This window comes from Drosophila busckii, chromosome 2R, assembly GCF_011750605.1.
Source record: "Drosophila busckii strain San Diego stock center, stock number 13000-0081.31 chromosome 2R, ASM1175060v1, whole genome shotgun sequence".
Lineage (NCBI taxonomy): Eukaryota > Metazoa > Arthropoda > Insecta > Diptera > Drosophilidae > Drosophila > Drosophila busckii.
The window spans coordinates 22,852,566-22,870,292 of NC_046605.1; the positions used below are offsets into that span (position 1 = coordinate 22,852,566).

Genomic DNA, 17,727 nt, shown 5'->3' on the forward strand with positions numbered 1-17,727 from the left:
GCTGCATTCTCAGATGATGGGAAAGGAGATGGACTATAAGAGTAGAGTATATACAATTTTCAATAATTTATTACATACTATCGATTATTAGCTTTTATACAAATTTTTCATCAATTCATCAATTTATATATATATATATATATATATATATAAATATTTATGTATAAATACATGAATATCTTTTTAGAAATTACATGGGTGTGTCTTAAGCCGATTTTTGGATATTACTTAGTACAACACTGGAACTGCCTGTCTTGAGTTGCGTACATAATAATAAATTTAGTATTTATTAGGGATTCTGCATAGTTCTGGTTGTTTTTATTTGCATTGTAGTTTCGTAATTCTCTCCTTTTATTTGTAATAATATAATCAATAATTATAATAATTTATATGTAATATAAACGCAAAATTGGTAATGAATAAAAAAATAATAAAACTTTTTTTTTGTTTTTTTTTTTTGTAAGTTTTTCCTGTTAGTTAGCTTTCAGTATTTTTATAAATTACAACGGAAGTGTCGGTGTATTTGTAGTTGGTGTTGTCGTCAGCATTGACGCGGATGGAGGATAGCGCAACGTGTGCTGCGACGTTGCTTGCTCTAAATAATCTTGGCTTGGATTATTCAACACGCTATCCCTTGAGTTTGAATGTGAAGTGGCTCGCAGTAGTGTAACTGCTTCGCGTTCTGGACTACATTGTACACCGTCTAGTCATTTTTGGCGCGTAGATTTCTTCTTCTTTCTCTTAAAGAAGCAACAACATCTGGAATATAAGGAACCACTAGAAACAGTTACAAGAAAGAACCAAAAAGAAAATATGAGCATTAAGTGACAAAGCAAAACAATGCTACTTGCAAATATATTATTGATGGATCAAACGATAAATATCCGTTAGTCTCATCAATCAAATATGTTCAACCTACTTTGTTTCATCGACAAGTTCCACTTCAGGCTGTTGTGTGATGGGTGTGTTAGAGTGTCCTGCCGTTGGGTCGTCTGCATTCAATTCACCATTTGTAGAACTTACAACCTGTAATAAGGGATTAGCGTTAATTTGTCAGTGAAATATTCTACTTATACACTAAACATAAACATATAAACATATGTTTCATTTATTATTTTTTTTTAGCTTGTGAATAGATATGGCCAGATCAATTCATTCTCTCACGAGGTTCAAAATATTGACTGTACTAAACAAAATTAAGTAATTACAAAAAACAATCATTTTAATGAATCATATATTGATTTAACAAGTGCTATTTCTACTTGCAACATCTTTGTACAAAAAATAAGTTTGTCCTGACGGGTGTCGGACTGTACAGCCGACCTATAAGCGCTGAAACTTTAACCAAAATTCTAATATCTAAGATTCCTTACAAAATTATATTTTTGAATTTTCGCAAAGAAATCCGGAAAAAATCAACTTTTCACTGAATAATAAAAATGTCTTTCACGATGAGTGAGATAAAAATCTCAGTTTTTTACTAAAAGTCTATGTAATGTGGAAAATGCCGCATGAAAATCCGGGAAAACTAACTTTCACACACAACAAGAGATAAGAATCTGAAATTTTCACTAATATCATCCATGTGGAGTCAGTCTAATAATTATCGAACGTAAAAGTGAATATCAAAACGTAAATGTGATTAAAAACATTTCAAAAGTTTTCCGAAAATATCCGAAAACAATGCGGAAGCACGCTAGTAAAAGTGACAACTGTCATTTATAATAGACAGATGCATTTTCTACTCAATTGATATAGCGTGTAAGATCGACCAGAGATAACAATGGGACATTTCAATAACTTAATGAAAAAAATTTGTGTAGAAAAAAAGTTGTGTTTATATAGATATTATATATATCGATAAATATATAGTTTAAGAAATAAATTCCCTACTCGGGAAAAATGAAATGAATAATTTACAAATTTTAGGAACCCTAAAAAATAAAGTAATTAAATTTTAATAAATTCAACTCAAGAATCTACATATACCATAAATAAGATAATTGCTTAAGAGAGCTGATCATCAAAAATAAGGATACATTCGATTAATTACTAAAATTAAAATCATTCGACAAACTAATATTAGTGTTTTCTTTTATTTATTTTAATTCTTTATTCTCAATAGTTTCAGTGGATTATTATTTTTTATTAAACGATGTAAAAACTTATTCACATTTCTAATCAATAAATCTGTGCATATTCCAAAAAGAATATAAACTGGTACGGGTACACGCCTAGTGTGTATATGTAAAATAATTTCTGATTTACTGCATTTTGGAATTTATATATATTTACGACATGAAAATGACACTCACAAACACAACAGGTTGTTTTGCCGTTAGGGCCACAGAAATTCATTTTTGGAAATACCTCGTTTTTTTTTAAACATGGTTTTGTAATTGGTAAAAGTTTTTGTTCTAAATGTGACAGCAGTATACCAATATTTTGTAATTGAATTGAAATATTTATAGTTTTGGGAAGATTTAATTTTTAGGAACATCATCGCCGTCGCTTGTATCATAATAAGCATCAAAGGGACTATCATCGTCAGAACTTGAATCTTCGGGAAATCTCTGTAATAAGTTTGATGAACTCGTCATTTCATTTTCAAACTATAATTGCCGAATACTAGAATGGAGTTGGTTGACCAGTATTTAAGTGTACAATGAAGAATGCGTGATTATGTGCTTTGTAGTATATTCAGGAATTTTTCAATTCAAATCATGCTCAAACTTTAATATTAACTTATTAACTACGTATCATGCAAAAATTTGATGGAAAAGTTTTGCTCTTAAAAATGTCCTTATCATGCATTTGTATAATATTGAAAAAAAAACCAAATGCCGCACTCACTATGTACATACATTTAGAAAAAAAAGAGAAATTTGTGAAACTTGTGAAACTAGAACAGAGAACAAGAACAAACTTTTATAGATTTTTTATTAAATTCTGTACCTTGTTGAGCTAATGTAGAGTAAATCAAGTAAAAACATTAGAATTGAAAAGGCCAAAAATATAAAAGTCTGCGAGTAATGTAATGAACAAAAATGGTTTGTTGCATCATTATTATTTTAGAATATCATAATTTTCACAAAACAAAAATAAACTTTGCCATTTTTATAAAAAATTTAAAAGAATGTCATGAAATTGTGCAAATGTACAATGGTGTCCAAAAATATTTAGAAAAAAATTAAGTTAAGTGTACTCACCCATTAGAGTTGATTGATTTATTGATATATTGGTATCAATGGAAATGTATTCAAAATCTCTTTTTTATGATACAAAATTTGTCTTAACCCATTAAGTAGCCATTGAGTAATTCAATCTTTTGTATAATACAGGTTTTAGGAAAAAAAATTTGGATGGAAAAAGATGCTCAAGATTATTAGTAATTGCAAAAAAAAAAATTTCTAAAATCTTTGCCAATATTTTATGATTTTTTGAATATTAATATTTTAGCCAGTTTTTCCTTATTTTCATACATATTTTTGATGTCATCAATAAATTATTAAAATTATTAGCAAGAAGGGTTTTTGAAATTAATTTTTCAATTACTATTAATATTGATGGGAGCAAATTTTGGCATTCAAATTTTCTAAGAATCTAGAAAAAAAGTTGAAAAACCTGTATTTTACAAAAGAATACATTTTTCAATGGGTACTGAACGGGTCAAGACAAAGTTTGTATCATTTTGAAGACCTATTCATTGATACCAATATGTAAATAACTTCAAATTGTGCTTACATTTAACTTTAGTTTTGTCTATAAACTTTTGAACACCATTGTATATAACAGGGAAAAGGAGGCGTGTCAGACGCCAAAAATTATATATTCTTGACCAGCAAGACAAATTTGTACTCCTCTTATTTTTCTCTCCCACAAATTGAAAAAAAAAACGGATTTAAAAATGAAAAATGGCACAAAAAATATTTTTCGAAATATTTTTAATTGGTGTTGACAATGCCACATTGTACACATTGTGTACATTTGCACTTTTCCATTTCCATATTTAAACATATAAAGACTCACATGGCGTAGGCACATCGAAGCCAAGAGAACGCAACTAAACTTGAACCTATGCCTCCATGGTTATCGCAACGCTCTGGTCTCTCTCGCCTTGATATAAGGTCCTGCCCTTTACATTCGCGTTTACTAAAAACCATCTGGACATGGCTCCAACTATGGGGACGTTCAGACTAGACCATTTGATTTGTCCAGAGAGTGCCAGTCAACCTAGATGACTTCGGGACCGGGGTACGTTCGAACGACATACAGAAGATCTAGAATATTTTACCAGTCAGAGATTGTATAGATGAGCACAAGGTTTAAAGTACTACGCAAGCTTTCTTCGTCCTTCCCTCGCGGAGGGCTAAGGCTGTGGCAGGCCGCTCCCGTCGGCGTTGTAAGACCTGACAACCAGCGATTAGAATCTACGGACGTTGCAATCCTAAAACAGTGTAGAGACAACTGTTATGATAATGTTTGTTATAAGATTGCTATAACTTATTGTTAGTCTCATTTAGAGAAGATTCAATAAAACAGCAAGGTTTAAAAAAAAAAAAAAAAAAATATTTAAACATTTTCTTAATTTAACGAAAAAGCAAGACACTTTCAATGTTAATCAATGTTTAAGGTTGATTATCGATTACGCAGACCTACATTCAATGTGCTGACTTAAGAGAAACTTACAAAGGATGGCGTTCAAAAATAGTCAGTGAATAATCCACAAGGTTGCCCGCTAAGCTAATTTATATTGATTCAGTGGCGGTCAACAGTATTAAAATTATCATGCTTGCAAAAATCGAAGTTTCAAGATTTTTAAAATTCTTTGTATTATTATATATATATTAATTCGTATGTACATTTTGATGTTTGAATAAGCGTTCTAATGCAACTGAATTCAAAATAAAAGATTTCTTTGTCTTTGAATAAACTCTAATTGCAAACATGCCACGTTAGCATAGCGCGTCAGCAAGCGAGCTCCGTTGTCTTAATGGAAAATTTAAACGTGAATGAATTTGCAGCACGGACATACTTAAATACGTTGCTGTAACTCTCATAGATTTTCTGCGGAACCTTTTATTTTTTTAGCCAGACAGTTTACCACTACACATTATGAAAAACACAGATATGAAAAATTAATGCGCTCTCTCGGTCCAAGTAATGTTAGGCTATTTTTACAGCTAACCTCTAACAAATATTCCGTGGATTATAACTGTTGCGCGCAACCGTAAATAGCCTGTTTTAACTTAACGTATGAAGATTACGGACTTATTAATAAGTTTGGCCCATTTTAGCCCCAATTCAAAATAAATGACTTTGGCCGTTTAGCATTGCTGAAATCGCGCTCTATTACAGTGTATATTTTACAAAACTAATGGAAATGATTTTGTGAGCTTTGAATATACAAAATAAAACGACTCATTAAATTAATTTTTAATTTTAATTAGTACTGTAGAGGCGGGGAGAAACACGTAGTCAAATTTTAAATTAAGAATATATCAAAACTCTATATTGATCTTCTTAGCACACATATATGAGAAATTTCATATCTTCAATTTTTTAAAGAAAAGAGATACTAAATACCGCAATTGTATTAGCATGTATCAACTACTCTGCCGAACAATACACAATTCATATGGAAACATGCAACATTGACATCAACAACCAAAACTATTACAGACCTATGGACGAAGCTTGGTCCGCCCTTATCAATCAAAAAGAAGAGCTATAAAAAATTTAGAAAAAGTTAACCACAAAACATCATCCAAAATGTATCACACTCCACACTTGAATCAATATATTTTCTATTAATAATAATATTTTCTACAATTAGTGGCAATCTATCTCGTAAACAACCAATCAACCTCAAAAAACTGCCAACAAAGCACACAAATCATCCCCACCATAGCTATTCCTCAATTTACAAACAATAAACACAAAAAAAATATAGAAACTGGCGACCCAAGCAATATCAACGCAAATCAGTCAATCTAGTTATATTAAAAGATAAAAATTAAAAAAAAAAAATAAAAGAAACAACATAAATAAAAATTCTACCATTAAATTATCTAATAAGTAATTTAACATATTTAAATATATAAAAACTATAACAAATAATCCAATGGAACTTTAATAGATATTTAAACAATTTGCAACCATAACCAAAAAATTCTTTGCAAAAAGCCCACCAACACTCCACAAAAAAATATTCCTATTCCAGCTAATGGTCTCCAAGGGTACCTGAACACACTCGCAGCTTGGTGCAAGCGTTGAAACCTAAAAGTAAACTCAGTGAAAGCCATAAATACTTGCTTTAGTTTAAAGGCTAATCATGAACACCGCACTAATCCAATTGGAATGAGTTGCCCTCAAACAGACAAGCGTATAACTTTTAAAAGTTTAAATGCGGACAAAAAGTTAGGCGCCGATATGGCAGATTTGGGGATTTAATCGCAGCCAAATCAAACTATAAACCCATCCAGGTGCTGCAGAACGGTGCTGATAGAGATAACAGACTGCCCTTGGTATGGACGCGATTCTACTCTTCACAATGACCTAAAATTCCACACTGTGGATGAACAGATCGGAAGACATACAAGCCGATAGGCACACCAGCTTACTTGTAAGATGGCTTTTGCCCGCTAGGCCCAAAGAGGTCCGCTATGGTTTGCAAAAACTTTTTGACGGCGGTGAGAATTTTCTTCTAGGTGTAATACCTTATAGGTCCATAAGACCAAAATAAATGCACACCAAATGTGATGTTATGGTACACTTATGAATTGTCCTTCACTTATTAAATTAATTACAAAAAAAATGTAATAATAAATTCCACAAAAAACCATAAAATAATATTTGTAGATTAATTTTAAATATATTATAATATTGAAACTGAAACTGAAAAATTTAAAACAAGTCTGAGTAGTCAGAGCAAAAACATGATTTACAAAAAAAAAATGGGAGCACTCAGAGCAAGGGTTTGCCCATTCCTGATGTTAATCAAAACTCAACTGCAGCATCGCTGCAGACACACGCAAGCACTGACAAACACACACACAGCCAATGGTTTACAGCTCGTTTTCGCTGTAGACGCCACCCGCAAGCTTACCAAAGCGTAAAAACAACAAGAAGCATATTTGCTTCTATTGTCAACATCGCTACATCCAGCAACTATCATCCTCTTCTACGAAAAACTCATTGTGGGATAGGCGTCATCTAATCTACTCGCGCCACACAGACATACTAGGTGATTGGAGTGATTAGATATGATCAACATCACGTGCGGCTTTGTCGCCAGCTAGTGATTTGCTATGTCGCAGAACCGCAAATCTGACGTGGTCACACTTGGAAATGCTTTTTCGAGCCAACTTCCGAGCTCAACAAATTCATTGCAAATACCACATCTCTCAAAGTGACATCTGGGAGCTTCAACAGAGGCACTGGATTGTCGCGCCAAAGGACAGATGATGTGCCAGACACGTCATCGCTCAAACGATATCAGCAATAAAAGCAATGGCCGACAAATAATACACAAAGGAAATATCGACAAATAACGCACAAAATGATTATCTCTAGGCCCATATTAGTGCAAGTTTGCCCCCCTTGTTCGCGCAGCTGTTTCAATGCTGCTCCCAGTTTAGGCTGATACTTCCAAGGAGGTGAAACAGAATCTGCTTGATAATAATTAACATGATTCAAAGCTAGCACATGACGATCATGCGATGCTCCTTTGGGGGTGTGTGTTGTGTCAGGGTATCGGTAGCGTCGGAGGTATGTGTTGGGCGCCCGCGGAAAGCTACTATTCCATGCTGTTGCAAAACTCTTTGCAACAATAGCTTGCTGATTGGCGGGTATGTCCATATCTAAGAATTTCATAGACGAAAGATTAGTATCACATCAATTTGGTTTCGTGAAAACACGGCCTTTCCGAGCAAGTTAAATCGCATACATCGAACATAGACAGCGCATTTCGGCAAAGCGAGATATTCACGCAATATTCTATAATGTGTCCAAGCTTCGATATGAGTCTGGCGTAAGAAGTACTGAACGCAGTAGTCAGGACAACATTCCAAGAAGTGCGCACAATAATTATTGGTATTCGAGTATATTACTACTATGACAGGATTTGCCCAGAGATGAAATTGCTATGCTGACGACTATGTCTGGCGTCCCAGGCAAGCAGCGATAACTTGCACCAACACTATATGGCTTAACAGCAAAGATATGGTCCAAGTAGCGACTACAACATCCACTTGCTGGACGATACAGCTATTCTCACACGTATCGGGTGCCTTATGCAAAGTCAGGCAGCCCATTCATTAACGTCGAAAGATGTAGAGAAATGTGACTCTCTAGTGATAGGCTAATATGGTAAACGAACAATTAGCAAACTGTTACGTTTACCCTAAAAGGTAATGTGGTACATTCCACCGTGTTGCTTCAAATCCATTCCGTGCTCACGCCTCCGCATAAGCAAGACTCGATTCTCGCAGTGATTCTTGGAGACACGTCGGCGCGATACATGGCGTTAAGGCACCGATCAGAAGCAGAGAGCGCAACTAACTAAGATAAGACTCCGTGCTTTGTGCTACTCTTCTCGCTCTTCTTTAGGTCACTTTCTTCAGCCACACTTGATTGATAATCTAAGGTCTTGCTTAACAAATTCCGTGAATTAAACCCATCCTGGTATATATGGCTCGTCCAACTATGGAGGGAACGACTAGCATATACCTATTAAAGATTGTTCATATGATTGTTCAGTCAAAATCCTCTGTAAGAATCAATCATCAGCATACAGGATCACCATGGTGACGTTCGGAATCTGAAATATACAGATGATCTACTTTCATAAGTTTCGAACACATGCGTCAGGAATGTTTAATTAGCCTCGAGAACTTAGGTACCCCTAACGTTTCCCCTATTACTGCAGTTTTTTCCTCGCGCTCTCAGACGGCATGCAATTAAATGCAGTTCTTGCAGAAGAACTGGGTCCCGTAATACATATAGAATTCGTAATGCGCAAGCCTACACTAACCTTGCTCCGCATATGGTGCTCAAGCGAGAAGCACGTGTCTAAGGTCAGCTATAGATAGTTCTCTTGATATTAGAGTCTGTTAGGTTTTGTTCTGTGCTTGCTCAATGATTGCTCGTGTGCTGTTTTTTTTTCGTCTTTATTATTTTGTGTTAAGTCTCGGGATTTAGAGAGATTCAATAAAAACAGCAAAGTTTAAAAAAAAAAAATTTTGTGGGAGTAAATCGTTGTTTTGTTTTTGAGCATATTAAAAAAAAGCAAGCAGACAAATTAAAGTTGGGCGCAACCAACTTTTATATGCACTTTGCCTAGGGTATCGAAGTAAACGCACTTACAAAAACATAAAAAAAAACATACAGCGCGTCACAGCTCGTTTTCGCTGCAGTGTCAGCAGCGACGCTGATGTCTGCGTCGGCAGGGGATCAGCAATCTCACCCTGTCTATATTGAAAATTTAAATGTAAATAATTCCTAAGTTATTTACGCGATCGTTCTGAAATTGGCATCGGTAAAAAACATGACAAAGCGTAACTGTGATTAATTTAAAATTTTTTAAATATTTTTTAATTGCTAAATATTGTTGGTGTAATCCGATTTTTTCGATTTGATGGGGAGGGAGGAGAAAATAAAATAAGTAAAAAAAAACGCGTTTGGGTTTGGGTATAGGAGCACCTACATACATACATATGGTTGCTCTAGCTTTTATAGTTGCTCAAACATTCAGACAGACGGATGGATAGATGGACAGACGGACAGACATGGCTATATCGACTCAGTTGGTCTTGCTGATCAAGAATATATATTACATTTTGGCGTTTGCCACGCCTCTTTCTCCCTGTTACACACATTTGCACACCTTCATAATACCTTTTTCTAATTTTTATAAAAATGTCAAAGTGTATAATAAAGGTACATTGTCTCGGATCTTTGCTCGTATACAAGTACCCATATATAAAATTTGGTCGCTCTTATTATTGCTCTTATTATTGCTGAGATATAAAAAGAGCAAAACATTGTTAAGAAGTCTATTTTACGAGAGTAATTCGGATAGGCCTCATTCGACTAAGATAAACCTTTCTGATAAATATGGGGTCATTGGCACAGCTTAATAAAAGCTACTGTTTACTACTTTCTTAGCTTATAGCGAAAAGAAGAGAGTATTAATTATATGCTCTTTTTTATGCTGTATGCTGTTATTAAAAATTATACAGAATAATAATAGTAATAGAAACGGAATTCTCTATGCACTTAAAGCTTAAACTAATTATCAACGATTTGTATTTTTTTTTGTGATCCTTTTTTATTGACAGCCCTGAGTTAACTTTTAAATTTTTGCTTTTAAATTTAATGAGTCAATTAATTACTGTTAACCTTTTTGACTAAGGGATGTTGCAATTTTTTCAAGTATTGACACTCGATTACTGATTTCGAAAAATCAATAAGTACTAGTAAGTTCTATTCTTTGTTAGGGGGTAACACCACTTAAAAATTATTTTAACTATCCTAGAACACGGTAAAAGTTAAATTGGGCGAAAATAAAGTTTTTGTTGACCCTTATTATGAATGCAGTGAGGGAGCGTCAGACCCGCCCAGACCACCAAACTTTGAACGGGATTTACTCGAAACAATCGAATTGGACGATTTTAAATTATCGAAAAACGGCCCATATTTTTTAAAATCCGTACGACATTCTCTAGTTATCAAGAGTTTTTTTTCAAGCCGTAGGGTCAAATTTTCACTACTAAGTGGCGCGGAGGCCTTCCAGAGAATCATGTCTATATCTATATCGCCCCCCTTTTTTTTTAAATTTGTTCTACTTGTAAATAAATGTGTTTAACAACATACCCAAATTTCATTAGTTGACCCTAAAGAAATCTCCAAAAAGAGCTTCAAAAACACGCGCTAATGTGGTGTTTACCCCTTAAGTAAGTTACCATTAAACCCAGTATAAATAATTTGAATTGGTTTGCAATTAGGTATAACTACTTGTAATCAATTGTAGTAAGCGATGGTAAAAAAACAAATTTCAAAACTGAACACAGTAAATTGTTTATTCACCTACGCATTTATTTATTTATTACCAATTGGTTAACCAAATATGAATAATTGATAATTAATTGATATATTAGAAGTAAAAGCGTATTGACAAGCAACATAAAATGCCATATATCGGTACATATGTACAATTAAAGCTTATATTTTTTTTTTGTATATGTATGCGTGTATAAAACCTTTAATTATTATTCTAATAATTTATTATTCCTAGGGGCTATTGAAATTATTATTGTTTTATTTAATGTATTTATTAAAGCACAATATAAAAAGGATACTGAAGTTACAAAATAATAAACCAACAATGAAAGAGCAAAAGATTCCTGTCGTGGTTTTGCGTTCAGATCATCAGTCTTAAAACTTACCTGTACTGATCCATGCCGATCGGCGGGAGTCAAATTACCATGTGTAGCACCCGGCTTAGGCACTTCAGGCCACGCTGCAACACCTCCTTTGGCATTTGTCTGAAGATCGGTGGGAGTAACAAATGCGTTATCGATGGATTTAATTCATTTCATAGGCATATTGAGCGAGTAAGTAGCGAGCGTGAGTAAAATTTATTGAAGTGTTAATTTAATATATACATATACATTGAATTTAGTATTTTCACACTGTATTTTACCACTACACATTTTTCTGGCGATTAATTTAAACTAATTAAAGTAGTTTAAAACAAAATGTAGACCGATCCTGTAGTAAATGTGTGGCTGAATCCGAAAATGCAGGAAACAATTTTTGCCCCAAGACAAGAATAAATAATAACTAACTAATAACTAATCGAACTGCAAATCAAATCTCTCCAAATTTAACATAGACTATTAGAAATTTGTATGATCCCTTTTGAACACTGTTATATGTATATTTCTTACACTAATAGTGTGGTCTATGTCTACGATTTATACGAAAAAGAAACAGATGAAGCGTCTAGCAAATCAAAATCTACAAAGAGTGTTAAGAAACTTTTCACTAAGAGCGATGGCTCTAAAATCAAGGACAAATGTATCCATTAAATTTGTGTATTTTATTATAGCAAAGATAAATGGAGTTTTGTCCGTTCCTCTGAGCCCAATGAGCGTGTAGATCTTACGAAGTGGGCTAATTTAAGTTGCAACCAACTGTTATATTGACTTTGACTAGCTCATCACAGCAAACACACGCTCCAACTCGCCTTCAATTTTCGGCATCAATCGAGAATATACAATGCGTCGTTGTTATTTATCTTAGACTTTTTCGGTAAATATTGTTGGCATCCTTTTTTTCGATTTGCGGTAGAGAGGGAAGGTAATAAAAATAAATAAAATAAAAGCGACGGATGGATATGGTTATCAGAGAAAGGCAAGAATTCACACACCCCTAAAAACAAAACGGGTACTACCATGGTAGTACTGCCACACACAAGCGAAATTACTTCTGCATAAAAAAAAAACCGAGCAGCATTTTGTGCGTAGGCAATGCCTTTCCGAAGCAAAGCACTCGAAAAAGGTCGGCGTCACTGCCAATGCAGACAGAGCGAGAGAGCAAGCGAGATTGTTTCTCGCTTATGCTTATGCCAGCAGATCGCATTTTGGGTTTGCGAACATTTGCTTCTTTGTGGCTGAAAGCACACAGACCTTTTCTTGTGTCTTGCCTGTGTGTTTTGTGCGTTGCTTGTACGCCTCACACACAATTTTTTGTTGTGTCTGTGTGCGAAAATTGTCCCGTATTTTATTGTTTTTTTGTGCTACCATTGTGCTTAAAAAGTGCCAAAACTGCCGTTCTCTGACGGTTCTACCGACTCAGTTTGTAGGGTCTGCCACGCCATTTGCACAATACCCTTTTCGTTTTTTTAAAATACTGTCAAAGTGAGAAAACCTCATTTTCTCTTTATAAAAAGAATTTCACGAACGAATTGAAAAATTTAAACTATTCGCACTAATCATGCATGTTACCGATAAATCCGGAGTTTATCGAAAAGTTAAAAAATTAGCGAATATTTAAAAATAGCAAAAAGCCCACACCTACATTTTTGAAGCCGCTGAAATCTTGTAGCAATACCTTCACTTCATTCTAGCAAGGGTGCCTAACCTATGCGTTGTACGTGAGCCTCTGTCCTAGCGTGTTTTTCCTGGGTCAGAGGGTGGAGCAGCTACGAGTACTTGGGAGTACATTTGGACTAGCGTCCAAACGCAACAGCAAATATAAAAACCGCTTTGTGAGTTCTTTACCGCCCTCACTCACCCACTGATGCTCAGTAGCTAACCTGCAAACAGTCAGTAAAGACCGAAACGTGTTCAATGATCATCCTGAGAACAATACGAAATAGAGGGCTGCAATTCAGTCATTGAGCGAGTGTCTCTCATATATTCGGTATGCGTGAGCAGACCACACAGAGACTTTCGGTTATATAATATTCTATTTTACGAGCTCTGGTTTATACATACAGTCGTGGAAAAAATAATAGAAACAACATTATCTTCTGGAACTTGAAACCGATTGCTAAGTATTAACTATAGTTGTTGGCTTAAAACCAAAAATAAATTGATAACTGATAGTTTAACTTTAATTCGAATTATTTTTTGAGTCGCTTTCGCCTTTACTTTTTGCGATATCTGCTAACTTTGTAAGGCACTTCGTGACTCAGCTGGAAAAAATAATAGAAACGTCAACTTGCGTCAAAATTTTAACTTAACATCTGTTTTTTTTGGGAGACAAAGCTAGAGGTTTAACGTAAGTTAAAGCATAAAATTATACATTTTGTACAGATTCGCTTCAAAAAGTGGTCTTTTATATTCAGAATGGGTCGTGGAGTGCATTGTACAGCTGGAGATCGAAATACAATAAAAAAACTGAAGAATGAGGGGAAAACCATTAGACAAATTTCTCAGATTATGAAGTGCTCAGCAAAAAAAGTATTTTCGGCCCTTCATTTCACAGACAGAAAGGAAACTCGAGGCAGAAAGCGAGCCACAACTCAAAAGTTTGATGCCTTATTAGTTCATAAATCGAAAAAGAATCCATTCTTATCATCAGAGGACCTCAAAAATGACATGCAGGCATCAGTTACCAGTCGCACAATTAGAAATAGACTGATTGAAAATGGTTTAATGGCACATTTTGCGAGAAAAGTGCCATATCTAAGCAAAAAGAATATTGAAAAAAGACCCACTTTTGCTCATCGTCAACTGAACCGTGAAAACTGGAGAAATGTTTTATGGTCTGATGAAACCAAAATTAATATGTTTGGATCAGACGGAAAGGTATATGATAGACGAAAGAAAAATACAGCTTTCAATCCGAATCATACCAAACAAACAATTAAACATGGCGGAGGAAATTTGATGCTATGGGGATGCTTTTCCTCGTCTGGAGTAGGGCCAATATTCGAGATAAAGGGAAAAATGTGGTTATGCTGCTCTATGCCGAAGATGAAATGCCGTTGAAGTAGGAGTTTATGCAGGATAATGACCCCAAGCATTCGTCCAAATTAGTCAAGAAATGGGTCCAGGACACACAGATAAATTTAATGGAGTGGCCCGCTCAATCCCCTGACTTAAACCCAATTGAGCATTTATGGGGCATACTAAAAAAAAGGTTTGCCGGCTTTAAGCCCAAAAATAAGAAAGAATTGTGGGAGAAAGTGCAATCAGAGTGGTATGCCATTAATCCCTCAATTTGCGCCAATCTGCTTGCTTCCATGCTTCGTCGGTGCTCTGCTGTTATTAAAGCTAAAGGCTGTACCACTAAATATTAAGGCGTTAATTGAATTTAAGCGTTTTGTTTCTATTATTTTTTCCAAGGGAAACATATTAAGTTGTTAAACCATTCTATAAAAAATTTTTGTTAATTATTATAACATATACTTAAATATATGTTAACAAAAAAATAATTCATTTATTATCGGATGAAATATGAAATAAATGAAACTAACTGAAGCAAAAAGTTTATTTCTATTATTTTTTCCAAGACTGTATTGTATTTATATGAATATGTGTTACCGCCACCGAATTATCAGTCCTTTGTTATTCTGGAGCGATCCACTGTCCCAGCCAATGTCAATTCTAGCTACGGCATGGTTACGTTATGTTAGGGAGTTTGTGTTATCCGAATGCGGTTGAAATCCCCATATTTTTCCATCCTTGGAGATAACAAACTATCGATTCAAGCCGCTAAGCAGTGGTTCATGCAATTCCGAAGTGGTAATTTTGTCACCGAAACCCCCAAGCCCGTCGGACGACCAGTGACGGATAAAATCATAGAAAAAGTCGATCGAGATGGTCATGTACCTATTAGAGACTATTAGAGAGATCACAGAGAAGCTCCAACTATGCACGGAAAGCATTTAAAGTCGAAAGAAAAAAAACGAAGCTAGATGTATGGGTGACACATGAGTTATCATAACATAACCTTTCGGACAGTGTCTCAATCTGCCTATCTCTGCTGCACCGCAATAAACTCGACTTATTTCTGAACCAATTGGTAACTGGCAGTGAAAAATGGATCACATATGACATATGACGGTGAGTCGTCTCAAACGGTGGGAAAGCCAGTAATGATGGCTAGAAAGGTTTTGCTGATTATATGGTGGAATATTGAGTGCTGCCCTATGGCAAAATCAGTAATACTGACCCCTACTGTCAACAACTGGAGCAATTAAAAATCGAACTGGAACAGAAGCGGCCAGCCATGATGAAACGTAAGGGCGTAGTGTTTTTTTTTTCCGTAAACTATGTTTAAAAGTTTTCCACAAGCATTCTAAATAGGGTTTGAATTGAAACTATACATGAGTGACCTTCATAGCATAAATTTTGCAAGTGCAAGTGTATAGTTTTTACGTCGGAACCACCGAAATTGAATATATTTTCATTTCTAAAAATTATGTTTTCTAATTCAGTTATGTAAACCATAATTCATGTATTGAGCCAAATTCGTTTTTGGTATATTAAATAATTACCAATTATGGTAGCGATATTTTTACTTTTTTGTGAATGAATTTAAGCAAATAATTCATAACACGTAGGATCGATTCCGACATATTTACTACGCTCCCTATTATTGGCATTTTTACCTATCGTTTGTTTTGTAATAAATTGTCGTTGCTAAGGTAGTACGAATATAATATTTACGTTTGCTTGCCAAAAAATTCAATTATAAGCATCTGATTATGTACCAATAATTATTTCAAAGAGAGCTAAATTCAGGATATTCTTTCATACAAATCCGAATTTATATGAAAAAGAATGTGTACAAATATTTATTTGGCTGAAGAAGTGATACTTCCAGGTAACAATTGAAATTTAGTGTCATATACCTGCATAGTGTGACTATGAGCTATGGTATTTTGGTGTCAGCCCAATAGTGTATAGACAGCGGGAGCCCTTTCTGACGCGCCGTATAGACGTGGCGGCTGACGCTATAAAAGTTGGTTTAATGTACCCACTTGTTTTTGTTACTTATTCTACCTAGATACATAGCTTTCGCTGTTGTGCGCCTGTGCTACTGGCGTAGAAAACGAATTTGAGCAAAATTTTCATTTTGTGAGCACAAAGAGACACACAAACTTTATAGTTGACAGAGACAATGCTTAAGAAATTTATTTGGTGGCGTAGAAAAGTAGTAAGTAAAAAGAAGTAATAATACTCAAATGATTTTTGTTATCTGATCAGATATTGACATGACACTTTGTATGACAAAGATATCAGTGATCTACATCATACTCTAATCTCAATATATCCACTTACTTAGCATTTCCGCGCAGTCCGAATGAGCAAAGAGCTATGCTTTCGATGTGTTCTTGTTTTAGTACTTGTTATTCTCTAATTGTCGGGAATGTCTCTCGGAAATCTTATATCTTTACTACTCGCATAATTAATTTGTGATAGACAATCACTATATATGTGATATTTACTCTATGACGTGTAATAATCTTGACGCCAACTGTGTATATTGTTGCCAATTGTATTTAATTATATAAATAATAAATAAAAATTGTGTATTCACTACATCGAGTATGTAGTAATATTGCAAAAAGGCCTAATCAAATAACTGATGACATCCATTGGTGGCAGCTATATTGTCTACATCTATTTTCTCTTGTGGGTGTTCTCTGATAACTCAACTCGAAAACTGATTCGTACTCTTTTGAGAAAGAAATATAACCATTCTATGATTTGGAAGTGTAACAAATAAATCGACTCGCGGCAACATAGTAAATGGGGAGAAATAATAGTTTAAACCCAGTTGGCAATAGCGATGTTCATAAGAACTAGCATCAGGTCTAATAGTACGAATATGATATTCCCTAATTAATATGTATACACAAACAATATAAATAAATAAACACACCTACACACGCATCACTAATGTACACTACTCACACAATAAATAGTGGAAGGCGTACAACTTGTCTCCGCAGTAGTCGTTCTGCGACGACTCGATCTTCTGACGTCAGTAAAACTGACTGTGTAAATGGCAATGTTTTGACATTTTGCACTCTCATGTGTCGAGTAAAAGCTAATAATAGCTATTGTGAATTATTACTGTATTTTATAAATTGCGTGGTTAGAGAAGAGTGGTGTTATAAGGAGATATGTATATCGCCTGGAATCATATGAGGTATGCCTAGGCGATCAAAATTTGGTTGCTCTATGATTATGTACATAGAGAAAA

General features: G+C 34.6%; 1 protein-coding gene across 9 annotated transcripts in view; it reads right to left on the reverse strand.

The window, feature by feature from the left end:
- Positions 1–460: 460 nt before the first annotated feature.
- The window catches only part of LOC108603100 (casein kinase I), a 59,057-nt gene continuing 41,790 nt past the window's right edge, over positions 461–17,727 (reverse strand). For 6 of the 9 annotated variants that reach the window (XM_017991597.2, XM_017991599.2, XM_017991596.2 and 3 more), the window contains 3 exons: positions 11,448–11,546; positions 920–1,026; positions 461–777 (listed from right to left, as the gene is read on the reverse strand). In XM_017991597.2, coding sequence (XP_017847086.1) covers positions 708–777; positions 920–1,026; positions 11,448–11,546 — 276 coding nt within the window. In that variant the 3' untranslated portion in view covers positions 461–707. The remainder of the gene's footprint in view (positions 778–919; positions 1,027–11,447; positions 11,547–17,727) is intronic. The other 3 variants (XM_017991604.2, XM_017991601.2, XM_017991603.1) reach the window with 1 other exon arrangement.